The sequence below is a fragment of the Chiloscyllium plagiosum genome, chromosome 5 (genome assembly GCF_004010195.1).
Source record: "Chiloscyllium plagiosum isolate BGI_BamShark_2017 chromosome 5, ASM401019v2, whole genome shotgun sequence".
Lineage (NCBI taxonomy): Eukaryota > Metazoa > Chordata > Chondrichthyes > Orectolobiformes > Hemiscylliidae > Chiloscyllium > Chiloscyllium plagiosum.
Window position 1 is genome coordinate 40,234,895 of NC_057714.1, and position 17,189 is coordinate 40,252,083.

Sequence of the window (17,189 nt, forward strand, 5' to 3'; positions counted from 1 at the left end):
GCCTGCATTTGCCAGTTGCAGATGCACTTTTAGTTTACAGGAATAAACTATTTAGTTTACAGGAATAACCATTTAGTTATGAAGATATATTGTAAAGTTGTAATTGTTTTCCTTAGAGAGGAGAAGGCTGAGAGGAGACTTCATAGAAGTTTTCAAAATCATGAGGGGTCTCTACAGAGTAGATAAGGAGAAATTGTTCCCTCTCAAAAGGATAAAGAATAAAAGGCACAGAAAAGGACACAGATAAAAGTAATTTCCAAAACAAACAAAACATGATGTGAGAAATACTTTTATTGCAATGTGAATAGTTAGGATTTGAAGCAACACTGCCTAAGAGTGCAGAGGAGACAGGTTCAATTGAGATATTGAAAAGGATATTTAATGGTTATTACATTCAGGATTATGGGATAAGGCAAGAGAATGGCACCTAGTCAAAATATTAATTCAAAGAGCAAGTGTATACACAATACGATGAATTGCTTTCTTCTGAACCTTAGAGACAAAAAGAAACTGCAGATGCTGGAAGAACACAGCATGCCAGGCAGCATCAGGGGTAGAAAAGTTGACATTTCGGGTGTAACCCTTCTTCAGGACTGGGGGTGGGTGTGGAGGGAGCTGCAGGTAAAGGGGGTAGCGGGTGCAGAGTGCTGAAGAGGGTATAGGTGAAGACAGGTAGAGGGTATGATCTGGTTGGTCAATGGGAGGAATGAATCCTGTTGATGGTAGAGTGCAGTAAATGGGATGGGGAGGGGAGAGGCTGGATGTAGATGTGAAGGGAAGTTATTTGAAACTGGAGAACTCAATTCTGTGATTGTTATATAACAAATTACTAAAGAAACTTAGCAGTTATGACAGCATCTCTGTAGGGAAACAGGTAAAGTTTCTAGTCCAAGAATTCTTTAGAACATTGGACTCAAAATCTTGTCACTGTTTCTCTCTCCACAGATGCTGCCAGATCTGAGTTTCTAAAGCATCTTTTTTTAATTTCAGATTTCCAGCATCTGCAGAATTTTGCTTTTATTTTTGTGATTTTCACATCCATAGCAATCCCACTGATCAGAATTTTAATTTGGCCCGACCACATAAATGCGAGAGCTGCAGAAGCAGATCAGAGCATCAGTATTCTGCAGCAAGAGACTCATCTTCTGACTCAGTCTGTCTACATGATACAAGTTAGGATCACTTGTGTGGATGAATGCAGCTCCAAACAATAGTTGAGAAACTTTACACTATTCAGACCAAACTAGCGCACTTGAACACCATTATTGACTACCTTACATATTCATTCCCTCTCTGGCTGCTGCGCGGTGTGCTCTACATGTCAGGTGCACAAAATAATAGCAAATTGGCAACTGTTTTATAAAAAAAAAAATCTGCAAACTCACAATCTTTATCCAAAACGACAAGGTCAGCAGATGTGAGGGAACATCACCACTGTCACCAAATTCATATACAAATCACCAGCTCTGGTCTAAGCCATGAAAATCCTGATCTAACAGGATTGGGTCAAGCACCAGAGACTCAACAGGAAATCAATGCTAACCCTGTCAGCAATACCAACTTGAATGAATGGATGATTTATGAAGAATGAATGATTTATTGTCACATATCTTGAAGTTTGAATGAAAAGTGTTTTGCTGCCACAATCCAGTGCCATTTTAAGTTACAAGGGTAAAAAGAAATAAATTTAGAGTTCATCTTTTGGTGAAATTGGGATCTCAAGCATGGCTTCTGCAAGATGGCTGGAAGGTGTTCTGGTCCTCAAGAAGTCCCACTCCAGGTACAGCAATGTTGACATCAATGCCCCAGAAGACCCCAGCTCTGCTGCCACCTTGCCAATACCATGAATACTCCAGGTTCCAGGAACTGCTACTGCCAAGAATCCAGGTTCTAGGCCTATTGCCACTAGGAGTCCCCAATCCGGGCACTGCTACTGCCAAGAATCTGGACACTGGGCCTACTGCCGCCACCAGGAATCCTGAACCATGCTGCTGATGCCGCAGCCACCACCCTGCTGACACTGCTCTGGACTTGAAGAAGGAGGAAAAAGAAGAAAAAAAGACTAACAGTACAAAGAGAAAACAATGCTGCCAGCCTGGAGTAGATGGGCCCTGGCCAGCCCAAAAACTCTCTTACCATGTTGGCACCATCTTGAAGAAACTTTGAGAAGAACTAACAAAAAGTGCCCTGAGAAACCTTGCACAACAGGTTGACCGAATTGCCCCCTTCACTTCAGAGTTCCTATAATTTATTTTTATTCGTTCCCAAGTACAGTGGGTGAACATTCAGAGCTGGGTCCCAGTCCTCATGGTTTACTTCAGAAGGCGGCTGCTGTTGCCTGGAAGGAGTTGGCCTGGCTGCAAATCCGAATTCTTAGACGTTTCCTTGAACTTGACACCAAACAGATAAGAGATAAAAGGACGGGAACATTGAGAACTTGTACATCATTTTGTACCGTAACTCACCGGCCCGTTAAATAGGCGGATACTACCAAAACAAAACTACAGAGACGCTGAAAGCAGAATAAACCTGTCAGACTGTTTCTGGTGATTCCCCCTCAGAAAGGGGAAGTGAGAGGTGACCGAGTTCAGGCCGACACTCGGTGACTGACTGACTGACTGTGGCGATGGCCCGGGGGCTCGCAGCCATGGCCGGGGCCTGGGGGCCGCTGCAGCTTCTCCTCCTGAGCCTGACTCTCCCGGGGAGCGAGTCCCGGGCCCAGTTGCCGCCAGCGGACTGTCTCGGCTGTGAGAGGCTGTGGAAGGTTAAAGAGCACACGGTGTACGGCCACGACTCCGGCCTCGCGATGCCCCGGGTCAACGCCGAGGAGTTCGGCTCCGGGGCCGAGGCGCCGCTCGAAGCGGACAGCCGCCTGGGCCTGATGCCCGGCATGGCCGCCCCTCCCTTCAGCCTGGACACCCTGGACGGAAGGCTGAGCTACCCGGCCGTCCCGGAGCAGCCGGACCGCTCCTTCATCTTCCAGGCGTTCACCAACAAGTCCGGCTTCCTGGAGTGTCTCTGGAGCTCGCCGGCGTCTCTGGTCGCCCTGGTGGACGGGCTCCCCCCTCACACCCACCTGGTCTTCATGTCCTTCGATGACTCGGCCCCCAGGGACGTCAGGTGGATGAAGCAGCAGCTCATCCCCGTCATGGAGGCAAGGTAACCCTAACCCCCGCCCTTGAGGGCCACTCACCGGCCGGAGGAGGAGGGGGGAAATGTCCACACACACTGACTGGGGTCGGGTGAAGGTGGAGGGAGGGAGGGTCCGGGCTGGGGCGGAGGGAGAGAGGGCCCAGGCACTGGCTCAGAAAGGGAGAAGGCTCTAGACATTGGCTAGGGCTGAGGGAGGGTGAGTCCAGACAGTGTCTGTCGGAAGGTCTTGACTCTGTGGGAGTGTCCAGGCACTGGCTGCGATGGATGGGGGAAGGGCCTAGATATTGGTTGGGGGCTGAAGGAAGCAGGGTCCAGACACTTCCCACTGGGTGGTCTCTCTCTCTCTCCTCCCCTGTGTAAACACAATGAAAACAGTAACTTGTCTGGGAGAGTACTGTGTTACAGTGGTCGTGTTCCTGTACAAATAGTAATTGGATTAATTGTGTGGAAACAGGCCCTTTGGCCCAACAAGTCCACACCAACCCTCCAAAGAGCAACCCACCCTGACCCATTCCCCTACACCTAACACCACAGGCAATTTAGCATGGCCAATTCACCTAACCTGCACATTTTTGGACTGTGGGAGGAAACTGGAGCAAACCCACACAGACACGGGAAGAATGTGCAAACTCCACACAGGCAGTTGCCTGAGGTGGGAATTGAACGCAGGTCTCTGGCACTGTGAGGCAGCAGTGCTAACCACTGTGCTAGCCATATAATGGGGAACAAAGAAACGGTAGAGGAACTGATACAGTACCTAGCCTCCATCTTCTTTGGTGGAAGACACCAGTAACAAACTTTTAGAAGAATTAGAGGGAGAGGTGAGTGTAGAGGCCATTGCTAAGGCGAAAATGCAGGGGAAGCTGAAAGGTCTGAAGGTGGATAATACACTTGGATCAAATGGACTACACCACAGGGTTCTGTAGGAGAAAGTGGAGGAGATTGTTGACTTGGTGGTGATCTTTCAGGAATCACTGAAGTCAGGGAGGGTCTCAGAAGGCTGGGAATTGGCTAATGTAACACACCTGTTTAAGAAGGGAGGGAGGTAGAAGTCAGCAAATTATAGGGCAGTTAGCATGATCTCAGTCATTGCTAAGATTTTAAAATCCATTATTAAGGATGAAATTATGGATTATTTGGAAGTGCATAATAAAATTGGGCTGAGCCAACACAGCTTTGCCAAGGGGTGGTCATACCTGCCAAGTATGTTAGAATTTTTTAAAGCAGGTAATGGAGAAAGTAGAGCCAGTGGATATAAGTTATTTGGATTGCCAGATGGCCTTGACAAGGTGCTGCACAGGAAACTGTTAAATAAGATAAAAGCGCATGAGATTAGGTGCAAGGTACTGGCATGGATTGGCTGACTGATAGAACGCAAAAGTGGGGAGTTGTAAAGATTCATTCACAGGATGAGGGTGTAGCTGGCTAGGCTGAAATTTAATGCCTATCCCTAATTGACCAGAGGGCAGTTTAAGAGCCAGTTACAATTGTTGTGGGTTTGGAGACACATGTCGGCCAGATGGCAAGGATGACAGTTTCCTTCCCTTAAGTACATTAGTGAACCAGATGGTTCCAATAATCCAAAGACTGTTAAATCCAGATTTTTGTTGAATTCAAATTCCACCATCTGCCATGGCAGGATTTGAACCTAGGTCCCCAGGACATTACCTGGACCTCTGGATTAATAGTGTACCAATAATTCTGCTCGGCGATTGCCTCTGAAGCCCTCAACAGGGATAAAGAGGTCCCTTTCAGGATGGCAGCTGGTCATTAATGGAGTTATGTAGGGGATAGTGTTGGGATCACAACTATTCGTGTTATACATTACTACTCTGGACAAAGGAACTGAGGGCATATTTGCTAAATTTGCAGATGACACAAAGGTAGATGGAGGGACAGGTAGTGTTGAGGAATTTGGGAGGCTGCTAAAGGATTTGGACAGTCTAGGAGAATAGACAAAGAAGTGGCAGGTGGAATACAATGTGGGAAAGTGTGAGCTTATGCACTTGGATAGGAGGAATAGAGATGTATTCCTTATCTCAGTTTGCTGTATGTGATGCAGAGCAACACAAAGAGCATGTGTTTGATTCCTGCACTGGCTGAGGTTACCATGAAGGACTCATCTACTCAACCTCTTGGTGGCCTTCAGGTTAAATCACCACGAGGCATTTGTCTAATTAGGAAAATAACCCTGTTATCCAGTAGGCCTACAGCAACCTTGTCTTTGAGTGGCTCTTGTTATGCTTGCATCTGTGTGGAAGGAAGTCTTTAAAAATTGAGATTTATTCAGGTATTCAGTAACAATGATAGGTAGAAATGAAAATGTGTGATACAAATTGGATTCATTTATTTATTATTAATGAATAATTAAATCAGTTATGTTATCATTTGAATGTATTCCAGTGGCAGTTTTTTAGAGATAATAGCTTAAGTTATTTGGTCTTGTTCTTAGCTAAACATAGGATGTAGAAATCGATTGTTTGGTGGACATATCATAAATGTAGTGTGATTTTATTTTAGTAACCTTTAGGAAATATTATGTTGAATTATCAGCAAAGGAACAAATAGGTTTAAAGGTATTGCTTTCAGTCATTTAGTATTGTTATTGTGACTACTGTATTGTATTTGTGACCTTGTTTCACTAGTGAAATTGGATAGTGGTTGCTATCGTATAAGTTATGGGTACATATTGATATGGGTGGGTGGAATTGATGTACTTGTTTAAAGTATTTAATTTTTATAGTCTCGAGTGTGTTGCACCTTACTGATTAGAAATTAGACAGTGCTTGGCTAACAAGCTACACACAGCATATTACATCACTTTACAATAATTAATTCTTTGTAGTTAAAATGTAGTACTTTGAAGCCTTGGAGCAGTTTTTGAACACCTTACAATTTATTTCATTATGTTAGACCAGTGGCAAAATGTTTGCCTTATCCAATGTATAAAGCTGCTTGCAGACTATGAATAATAGCATTCATTTGCATTTGTCACTGTGTTCATCAACAACTTTGCCATGAGGTTGCAACCGCTTGTCAGATAGGGTTCATGTGACAAGTAGAAGTTGGTTCTGAATTTATAGTCAGCAGTGGCTCTCTCAGCTGCTGGGTTGAAACACCTGGTGTCAACTTGACTAGTTAGTTGCATTTGCTTTCCACTCTGAAGATTCTAGATTCAAACATCCACCAACTGCAAATATAATTAAGGCTAAGGAGTTACTGACTTGAATCAAATAACTTTGCCTCTGTGAATGTCTCAAATGTCCTGGAGAATACAAAGACTGTTGTACACTGTAAAAGTTTCTCAGTTTTGTAAACAATGATTATTTATGGTTGCAGATTATAATGTATTCTGGAACTTATTGGGTACAAATGAGGCTTGGCACTTCTATCTGCAAGAATTCTTTCCCCATCTATTTTGGTGTTTAACTTCAAAGACATTGGATGGAATAAATAGCTGGAATTAATGGCCAACAGAAAAATGTGGAGTGTAGTGGTTGCATAGCAGTTGGTTACATGTAGAGGTGTTATTTATCTTGTGAATACTCTAAATCTTATTCAGATACAATGTTTGTTGGATCATGCATGGATTTTCCTTTGAGCTATCTACTGATATTTGTAGGGAGATTATTTCGTCCCCATGTCCCATATGCATATCCTTACTGAATATGAAGTGTACATAGACAATACCTGTTCAGAAAGTAGGAGTTGGAGTAGGCCATTGAACTTCTTAAACTTGTTCTGCCATGCATTAATCTTATGGTTGATCTATATCTTAATGCCAACTGTCCACATGGGTTCATTCCTGATGAAGCGCTTATGCCTGAAATGTCGATTCTCCTGCTCCTCGGATGCTGCCTGACCTGCTGTGCTTTTACACTGCCACACTTTTCGACTTCATATCTTACAAATACTGGATTAGCAAGCATCTATTGATCTCAGTTTTAAAGTTATTATTTGATTGAAAATTTACTGTGTTTTAAGGAAAGGAGTTCCAAATTTCTACCTATCTTTCATGAAGATAGGTTTACTAACTTTTCTTGGCATCATAATCTCAATGTCATTTCATCTATTGAGTGCCTTCTGGCTCTCTGTAATGTAATTTAGTCAATTCCACAACCATACCCTACCCCCATGACCATGCAAACCCTTTCTCTCATTTCCTTTGGAAAATTGATTGGATTGCTTCAAACATCGATGAAAGCCTCGGTCTCTTTTTAAAGTTATATCCCCTTGGATTTGGTGTTCTTTAAATGACTGTAAACTTTGGAGACATTTGTCTTGAATATTAATTTTCTTTTCATGGTGACATGTTGTCGAAGCACAGTCAACTCGAGTTGCGTGTTGAGACTACATAGAATTCCTAACGTAGCAGACTCTGAGGAAATTTCCCAGTGAGCAATTTCCTGGAATTCTCTGAAAAAGGCAGCCAAATTCAAATAATTCTGAGAGTTCCCATTCACTTAAGATTACTGTTGTCCAAGAAAAGTTGGAGGATTGAAAACCTACTCCAACTCCTGGGTAACTATTAAACTGACAAACTGCTGACACCCCTCAACTACCTCCAACCCCTGACCTCCCTGACACCCCAGACCTGACACTCCTTTCCCCTGACCTGAAACCTTCACCCTCTTCACCAACGGGCACTCTACTGTCCTATCCCAATGATTGCCTTCACTTACATTACATACTTGTAATTTCACAGTTGCTGTCAAAGTGCCTGGCTGCACTGCTTCACATTTAAATCACTGGACATTGCACACTTGCTGCTCCAAAAGTGGACCTGGTTTTGATGATGGTTCTCTTCCCAACTCCACGGATAGGTCTACCCTGTTTCAGGGACTTCTGTCCTCAAATTTCCAGAACTGAGGTCATTTGAATGTAACTGCATTTTTTTTGTCTGAAGTGGAATGAAATTAGGATTTCCGATCATGATTGGAATTTTTGGACCATCTGCACATTAATCAGATATTAGGGATTACGTCTTCAAGATTAAATTATACTTATTCTATACTTATTCTAATCATTGTCCCTATGGAACTATTCTGCACTAGTTCTGAACATAATAAAGTTGTTTGTTTATTTTAAATGACTACTTGATAATATCTCTGAACTAGTACTGTTGCAGCAGGGTTATCCTAATTAACATAACTACTCATTTGCTAGTTTAAGCTTTCAGCATGAAATGAACAATGTGTTTAATCATGCATTTCTGTTTTGGAATCGCTTTTTTGGTCTGGACATCTGTTGTATTTGCGCTGTATAGTTTCATGAGGTAGACCTCTGACATTTGTACTCATTCAACACATTCATGCTCATACTCATTTTGTTTACTTCTGCCCTTATCACACTGGAGGGATTCAATTCACTGTAAACTCCAGCTGATCTGCCTTGTTATGTTTTTTGTGATCAGTGTCTGATTTATTGTAGCAAAGGAGAAGGGATTGTTTGTTCTCATTTAAGCCTGACCTTGTCTGGGAAGACAAAGCTTTTTCGACACTTGTTTCTCCTAGATATCCTGGTCTTTACAATAAAGACAAGTTAACAAATGAGGTTTATAAGGCATTTTATAGTAGCCATTTATGACTTAATTAGGGGTGAAATTCAGCTTGCACAACAATCCACGGTACACTGTTTATATGCTACCTGATATAGTTTTTCTCATGCAGATAGTGGGAGCTATGAGAGGTATGTTAAACAATCTGATACATTACTGCCTCTTTTATAACATTGTCCGATATTATTCTTGTTTTCAAATACTGATACTAACCTCAACTTTAAACTTACAGCAGTGCAACAACTTGAGTAGGGCTGTTCCAGAACCTCTAGAGTATAGTATGGAAATGCTTTTGAGAGGTGTCTTTGCATTATACCTTGGAGGCAGGAGTGAATCTGAACTTCAGTCACCATGCAACAAAGAGGGGTAAAGTTACTTGGATACTTTGTTCCAGAAGGCATACATACCACTTAAATGACATGTGGAAGTCAGGTGACAATAAATGACATGTGGAAGTGCAGGTGACACCTGTACTTCCACACATGTCAATTATTGTATCCATTGCTCCCAATGCGGTCTCCTCTACATTGGGGAGACTGGACGCTTTCTTGCAGAGCACTTCAGAGAACATCTCTGGGACACCCGCACCACCACCCCACTGCTCCGTGGCTGAACATTTCAACTCCCCCTCCCACTCTACCAAGGACATACAGGTCCTGGGCCTCCTCCATCACCATTCCCTCACCACCTGACACCTGGAGAAAGAACGCCTTATCTTCCACCTCGGAACCCTTCAACCCTTTGGAATCAATGTGAACTTTATCAGTTTCCTCATTTCCCCTCCTCCTACCTTACCCCAGTTCCAACCTTTCACGAGGCTCACAACCTCATTCCTGATGAAGGCCTCCGGCCCAAAATGTCAATTTTCCTGCTCCTCGGATGCTGCCTGACCTGCTGTGCTTTTCCAGCAACACACTCTCTCAACAATATCCTTATAAACCTCATTTGCACACTCTAAAGTTCCACATCCTTCCTATAACGTGGGGACCAGAACTGCACACAATACTCCAAATGTGGCCTATCTAATGTCTTGTACCATGACTTGTTACATTTTAGACTCAGTGTCCCAACTGATGAAAGCAAGCGTGTCATATGCCTTCTTTACCACCTTTTCCACTTGTGTCACCATTTTCAGGGAGCTATAGACTTGCAGCAGGGAGCTATGGGCTTGCATAGTTTGAGTTGTGCCAATATAATTAAAGAATTAACCTGATGTCCAGAACATGAATCCTTATCTGATAAGACATTGTTTTTGATTCCAAAGTGGAAACACCCATTTGTGAGGTACAGAATACACATTGATTTAGTTGACATCTACATTCCAATCCTCAAAGTAGAGAATAAAGGGGAGAGAATTAGAGGTCCATTGATCTGAACTAACATGAATCACAGTGGTCTGTACCTTAGCTCATTTTACCTTTTTTTTTCCATATCCTTTGCCTTTGTTGTGGTAGAACTCACTTCACTGCAGAAGACTAGAAAGGACATTTATACATGATTGCATTTCAATCCAAACACTTGTTCTGATACATTTCATACCAGATTTAATCTTTTTTTAAGATCAGGCCAAGCCTAATTTTACTCATCAGTTATGTTTGATCTTCAGTCTGATCTGGAGTAGTATGTGGTTTTAACAAGGGAGAATAAAAACCAATAGCTATTACTCAAATACAGATTCACTCGATGGTTATTCCAGTTCCAGGCCAGAAGGACTCCAGTATACATCACTTGGACACAACAGATCAAAGTTGAAGTAATACCAATCAACATGGGACAGGATAAATGTTTTGCTATGGACACCAAAGGTGAATATTTTAATGTCTCTGTGATTTCTAAGAAAGACAAGATGGACTTATTGAAACATACAAGATCCAGAAGGTACATGATAGGGTGGGTGCTGAGAGACTATTTCCATTAGTTGGGGAATCTAAAACACAGAGACACAGCCTCAGGGTTTGGGATCCAATTATTTAGGACTAAGATGAGCATAAATATCCTCACTCCAATGGATGTGAATCTATGGAATTTCCATCACAAAGAGTTGTGGATACTTTATCATTATAAATGCCAGCTTATAAAGTATTCAGATTTTTAGTGTCTTAGGGATTTGATGATATGGGAGCTTATGGAATAATGGAATTGCAGCCCAATATCAGTTATGATTGCATTGAATGGTGAAGCAGGCTTGGCAGGCTATATGGTACATTCATAATCTTATTTTTTGTGTTCTTGCGTGAGTGAGTCATTGAGGAGATTGACTGACTGCTGCTGAAATATTGTGGTAAATGAAGGGCCAAAAGATAGGCACTGTTAATAGACAAGGTTAATACTGAGTCTGAAGTGTTTTGTAAAATCTCACTCGACAGGTCTTTGGACTCAACATTAACTCTGTTTCTCTCCATAGATTCTGTCAGACCCACTTGAGCTCAACTTCATTCTGTGTTTAGTCTAATTAGTGAGCGGCACGGTGGCACAGTGGTTAGCACTGCTGCCTCACAGCGCCAGAGACCCGGGTTCAATTCCCGACTCAGGCAACTAACTGTGTGGAGTTTGCACATTCTCCCCGTGTCTGCATGGGTTTCCTTCGGGTGCTCCGGTTTCCTCTCACAGTCCAAAGACCTGCAGGTCAGGTGAATTGGCCATGCTAAATTGCCCGTAGTGTTAGGTAAAGGGATAAATGTAGGGGAATGGGTGGGTTGCGCTTCGGCGGGTCGGTGTGGACTTGTTGGGCTGAAGGGCCTGTTTCCACACTGTAAGTAATCTTGAGACACTCACAGCTTTGCTTTATAAATTTGTGCCCTCATGTTATTGATACCTTTGAGGCGTGACTGTTCCTCCCTGTCTACTCTATTCAGACATCTCATGGTTTCAAAAACGTTTGAAATCGGATCTCCTCTTAGCCTTCTTCTCTCCAGTGAGAACAGTCCCAACCTCTCCAATCTAATTTCACACTAAAGTTGTAAGTTATGACTTTAGTTGTGACAACTAAAGCAGAGAGGATTCCTGAGCTCAGGACACGTCTGTTCAACTGGCTTTTTGTTTCTTCTCTTTTTCTGCCTTTTTTTTGTTCTTGTTTACTTACTTTTTACTTTAATTGTGGTAGAGGAGAGCAAGTCCAGCACAGAGGAGTGCAATGAGAAATGAGCCCATTGAGAGGAGATGGAGCCCAGTGGAAAGTGGGCCCAACACAGGTAGACCCTCACCCGGAGCAAATGCATCCTGCTGGTATTGGACTGTACCTGGCCCATGGCTTAGCACTTAAGGACTGTAATTTTGAACTTCTAACTTTATTTCTTTATTTTCTTGTTTTATACCTAAGATTTTATATCTACGGGCATTTGTAAGTAATATGGCATGGGCACGGTGACTTTGTACATTTTTCAGTGTACTTCTGTATCCCTGTGCTTGAGTACATGTGACAATAAAATCTGATTCCTTATTCCTAAAAGAATCTCATCCCTATAACGAGTTTTGAGAATCACTTTTGCACTCTCTCCAATGTGTTCACATCTTTCCTACAGTGCAGTACCGTGAAGTATTCACAATACTTAACAAAATGTCTTTTGAAAGCCCAAGTGTACTGTCTCAACAGAATTATCCTCATCAAGCCTTTGTTACTTCTTTAAGAAAAACTTCAGCAAATTAGTCAAACATGGTTTCCCCTTCAGAAATCCATACTGGCTCTTCCCAAATAACTCATCATTTCTGTGTTACTACTAATTGTATCCTGAATAATTGTTTCTTGAAGCTTCCCCATCCCTAAAGATAAACTGACTGGGTTACAGTCATTGGGTGATGGTGAAGATATATGTTTTGTGCTGTTCAAGCTGTCTCGTACTTGTCTCAATATAGAAAACATCCAAACCTGATGCAATGTTCTCAGCTTCAGAAAAACGTCCTCTATACAGTATCAATAATATGCTTGCAGAAAAGCATTCTGCAATGCTCAATGGGACATTGCCCATTTTGTACACTCGTTATTTTTGTGGCCTCTTTGTATGAGATTTCTTTTTCAGAAATGTTTTTGTGCTAAGGACTGATGCAATTGGATACAGATTTAACCCATTTAATTTTTTAAAATGTCCTTTCATATGTAATTTGAAAAGGTTGGAAAGCTGACAACCACTTTATGCAGCTGAGTGTGTTTCCGAGTTGGTTGGATTGACAGATGCGATATTGAAAATGCCACTGTACCACCACATGCTGCACAGTGAGAAGGCTCAGGATGCTGGGTGTGTGGGGTGAATATTACCATCTGTTCAGTCTGTTTACCTGCAGGATGAAAGTTGTTATAGACCAGCAGGGTGCTGCTCTGCTCGTTTTTCTTTATATTTTCAGATATTTACAGGTCAGATTCTTTGCAACCGAAATAGAGGGCTGAATCCAATGATCAGGAGTGGGAAACAGAGTGTATGGAGTGAATTAAATTAGAATTCAAAATTACAATGGCCAGTTCAGGCTGAAAAAGTAAGTTATGGCATTTCGTTCCTGCTTGTATGAAACAAGCATAGAAAATAGGTGCCGGATTAGGTCAATCAGCCCAACCAGTTTGCTCCACCGTTCAACATGATCAGAGCCAATGCTCTATTTCAACATCATACACTTACTCTTTCCCCATACATCTCACCACCTTTGGCTTTTAGAACTACATCCATTTCTTTCTTAAATATATTCAGTGTCTTGACCTCCACTGTCGTCTGTAGCAGAGAATTCCTCAGGTCCATGACCCTCTGAGTGAAATCCATCCCCTTATTTCAGTCTGAAATGGCCTAACCTGTATCCTAAGATATGAAGTTCCTTTCATGCTCAATTACTTTTTAAGTCATTCTCTGCATTCTGACCTAACACTCCTCTTTATGCAATTATATGTTTTCTCCTCTAATTTCATGGTTTCCCTAACTTTGTTTAGACCACTATGTATGTTGGGTCTCCTGTTTGGGGCTTTCTTTATTGTAGGAATATATTTATTCTGAGTATTCTGAAATATCCCTTTAAATGTTCACCATTCACCTTCTTAGCTTATCTCTCCTCTAACTTAACATCCCAGTTCAGTTCAGCTTTCATGTCCACATGGTTGCTCTTTTTAAGTTGTGAGACAGTACAAAAGACAAAGAGTGTGGTGCTGGAAAAGCACTGCAGATCAGGCAGCATCCAAGGAGTTGGAGAATCGACGTTTCGAGCATGAGCTCTTCATCAGAAAGGAGAGGAGGGTGGAGTGGATAGTTGGGGAGGGAGATGGACAGTTAGGACAGTTCAAGAGGGCAGTGCCGAGTTGAAAGGTTGTATCTGGGATAAAGTGGGGTGAGGGGAAATGGGGAAACTGGAGAAATCCACATTGATCACATGTGGTTGGAGAGTTCCAAGGCAGAAGTTGAGGCGTTCTTCCTCCAGGTGTCAGGTGGCGAGAGTTTGGTGGCAGAGGAGGCCTGGGACTTGCATGTCCTTGGCGGATTAGGAGGGGGATTTAAAGTGTTTGGCCACAGGCCAGTGGATTGTTTAGTGCATGTGTCACAGAGACATTTTCTGAGACATTTTTCAAGTTGACATCCTGTCTCCCCAATGCAGAAGAGATCACATCAACAGCAACAGAAACAGTAGATGATGTGAGTGGAAGTACAGGCAAATCTCTGTCAGATGTGGAAGGACTGCCCTCTTGAACTGTCCTACCTGTCCATCTTCCTTCCCAACTATCCACTCCACCCTCCTCTCCGACCTAACACCTTCGCCCCAACCTTCATCTACCTATCATATTCACAGCTATCTTCCCCCCAGCCCCACCCTCCTCCCATTTATCTCTCAGCCCCCTTGGGCCACAACTCATTCCTGATGAAAATCTTATGCTCGAAACATCAATTCTCCTGCTCTCGGATGCTGCCTGACTGGCTGTGCTTTTCCGGCACCACACTCTTCGACTCTGGTCTCCAGCATCTGCAGTCCTTGCTTTTTCCTAGTGTAATACAGTTTCATTCTTAGACCCATTCTTTTCCCTTAGGAACTAGATGTAAAACTCAATCAGGGTGGCACAGTGGTTAGTACTGCTGCCCTCAGCACCAGAGACTCGGGTTCAATTCCAACCTCTGTGTGGAGTTTGCACATTCTCCCTGTGTCTGCGTGGGTTTCCTCCGAGTGCTCCGGTTTCCTCCCACAGTCTAAAAATGTGTAGGTTAGGTGAATTGGCCACGCTAAATTGCCCGAAGTGTTAGGGGGGTGGGTTGCTCTTCAGAGGGTTGGTGTGGACTTGTTGGGCCAAAGGGCCTGTTTCCACACTGTAAGTAATATAATCTATATTGTGGTTTCTGCAACCTCTGGGTGACTTTATGCTGAGGCCATTAATATCATAAAGTCTAATAAACTGTTCTCTTCCAACTCTATTTTGATTTAATCCCTGCCCTCCCCTTCACCTTTTTGATCATGCAGCATTGTCCTTTGATGTGAAGGGCACTGCTTGTCACTGGCCACTTGGGTGTTTCTTTTATTCCTGGTGGTGGAAATTGAATAAAGATTTGCACACCTTGTGTCTTTCACTGTGTCTCACACCTGCACACACACAACATGGGTGCTGGGGAAAAATATAAGCACTACCACAGTTAGGCGGTAGTGTGGGGGGAATAAAGGAAAAAAAGAAACATAAACAGGAGAATATAAACACTACTGCTGTTAGGCGGTAGTGTGAGGAAAAATGATTTAAAAAAAACAGGACAATTAGAGAAAGAAAAATATAACTAGGAGATTTAGAATCCACTCAGTTTAGGGAACTGAAAAAAACTGTTCTCTGGCTGGTTCTAGAATAAGCTGTTCTAAGAAACTACCTCAAAACCATTCTATGAACTTCTTATCCAGGCTACTCCTATCAATCCAGTTTATATATAGATTAAAATCACCCATGATTACTGATGACCTCTTATCACAATTCATACCACAGAAATGCAAGGCAATGACCGTCACTAATAGAAGATAATCTTACCATCACCCCTTGTCATTCAATAGTATTACCATCACTGAATCCCCCATTATTGACATCCTGAGGGGTTACCATTGACCAGAAACTCAACTGGACTTGTCACATAAACAGAGCGGCTGCAAGAGCAGGTCAGAGGCTTGGAATACTGCAGCGAGTAACTCACCTCCTGATTTCCCAAAGCCTGTCCATCATCTACAAGGCACCAGTCAGGAGTGTGATGGAATACTCTCCACTTCCCTGGATGGGTGCAAATCTAACAGCACTCAAGACAAAACAGCCTGCTTGATTGGCATTACCCCCACAAGGATCCACGTCTTCCACAGCCGACTCTTGGTAGCAGCAATGTGTACTATCTACAAGATGCACTGCAGAAGTTTAGGAAAGTTCTTTCGACAGCACCTTCAAACTCATGACCACTTCCATCTAGAAGGACAATGACAGCAGATATGTGGGAACACTATAAATTTTAAGCCAATACAAATTGAGCAAACTCAGAAGCAGAAGCAGATCATATGACTGAGCTTATTCTGACATTCAGTATGGTTGAGATTGATTTTGGGCTTCAATTCAACTTTCCTCCCTTCTCCTCATATTCCTCAATTGTTGAAGAAACTGAAAAATTCTCTGTTTCAGCCTGAAATGTATCCACTGATAGAGTATCACCTCCTGAGGTTGAGTGTTCAAAAGATTCATAATCATTTGAGGGAAATAATTTCTCCTCATTAGTCCTAAATGATCAGTCCTTTATACTGAGTCTGCACCTACGTGTGCTAGATTCCCTAGCCAGAGAAACAACCTTCAATGTCTTGCAGTTTTCAATGATTGCTTCTCATTCTTCTAAATTCCAGACGATATAGGTCCAATTTACCCAGCATCTCATAAGACTGCCCGCTCATCCCAATTCATTGAGCAATATACCACTGAATGTAATGCTGATTTATAGTAATATGTACATGGTTGCCATTGAATACTTTTGCCACATCTATTTGAATTGCAGTACAAGGTGCAGCAATCGGAGCTGTTGCTCAGTTGAAGAATGGGATTGGTGGGTATAAACATGTCTGAGTTGCAAAGTGTGGCACTGGAAAAGCACAGCAGGTCAGGCAGCATCCGAGGAGCAGGAGAGTCAGCGTTTTGAGCATGAGCCCTTCATCACATTCCTGACATTTTTCGATCTGGACCAGATGGGCCAATGGGTTGAGAAGTGGCAGATGGAGTTTAATTCAGATAAATGCGAGATGCTGCATTTTGGGAAAGCAAATCTTAGCAGGACTTATACACTTAATGGTAAGGTTCTCGGCAGTGTTGCTGAACAAAGAGACCTTGGAGTGCAGGTTCATAGCTCCTTGAAAGTGGAGTTGCAGGTAGATAGGATAGTGAAGAACGCATTTGATATGCTTTCCTTTATTGGTCAGAGTATTGAGTACAGGAGTTGGGAGGTCATGTTGCGGCTGTACAGGACATTGCTTTGGCCACTGTTGGAATATTGCGTGCAATTTTGGTCTCCTTCCTATCGGA

The 17,189-nt window shown here is 42.7% G+C and overlaps 1 protein-coding gene and 1 long non-coding RNA gene across 2 annotated transcripts in view; one reads left to right on the top strand and one right to left on the bottom strand.

The window, feature by feature from the left end:
• Nucleotides 1-273: 273 nt before the first annotated feature.
• On the bottom strand, nt 274-3,613 carry LOC122549818. The gene is made up of 2 exons (XR_006311671.1): nt 3,077-3,613; nt 274-2,390 (listed from the first exon to the last, which is right to left on the bottom strand). It is a non-coding gene; the product is annotated as an uncharacterized LOC122549818 (long non-coding RNA).
• si:dkey-256h2.1 (uncharacterized protein LOC337520 homolog) overlaps nt 2,382-17,189 on the top strand; it is a 246,928-nt gene continuing 232,120 nt past the window's right edge. The window contains exon 1 of the mRNA XM_043689893.1: nt 2,382-3,159. Coding sequence (XP_043545828.1) covers nt 2,627-3,159 — 533 coding nt within the window. The 5' untranslated portion in view covers nt 2,382-2,626. The remainder of the gene's footprint in view (nt 3,160-17,189) is intronic.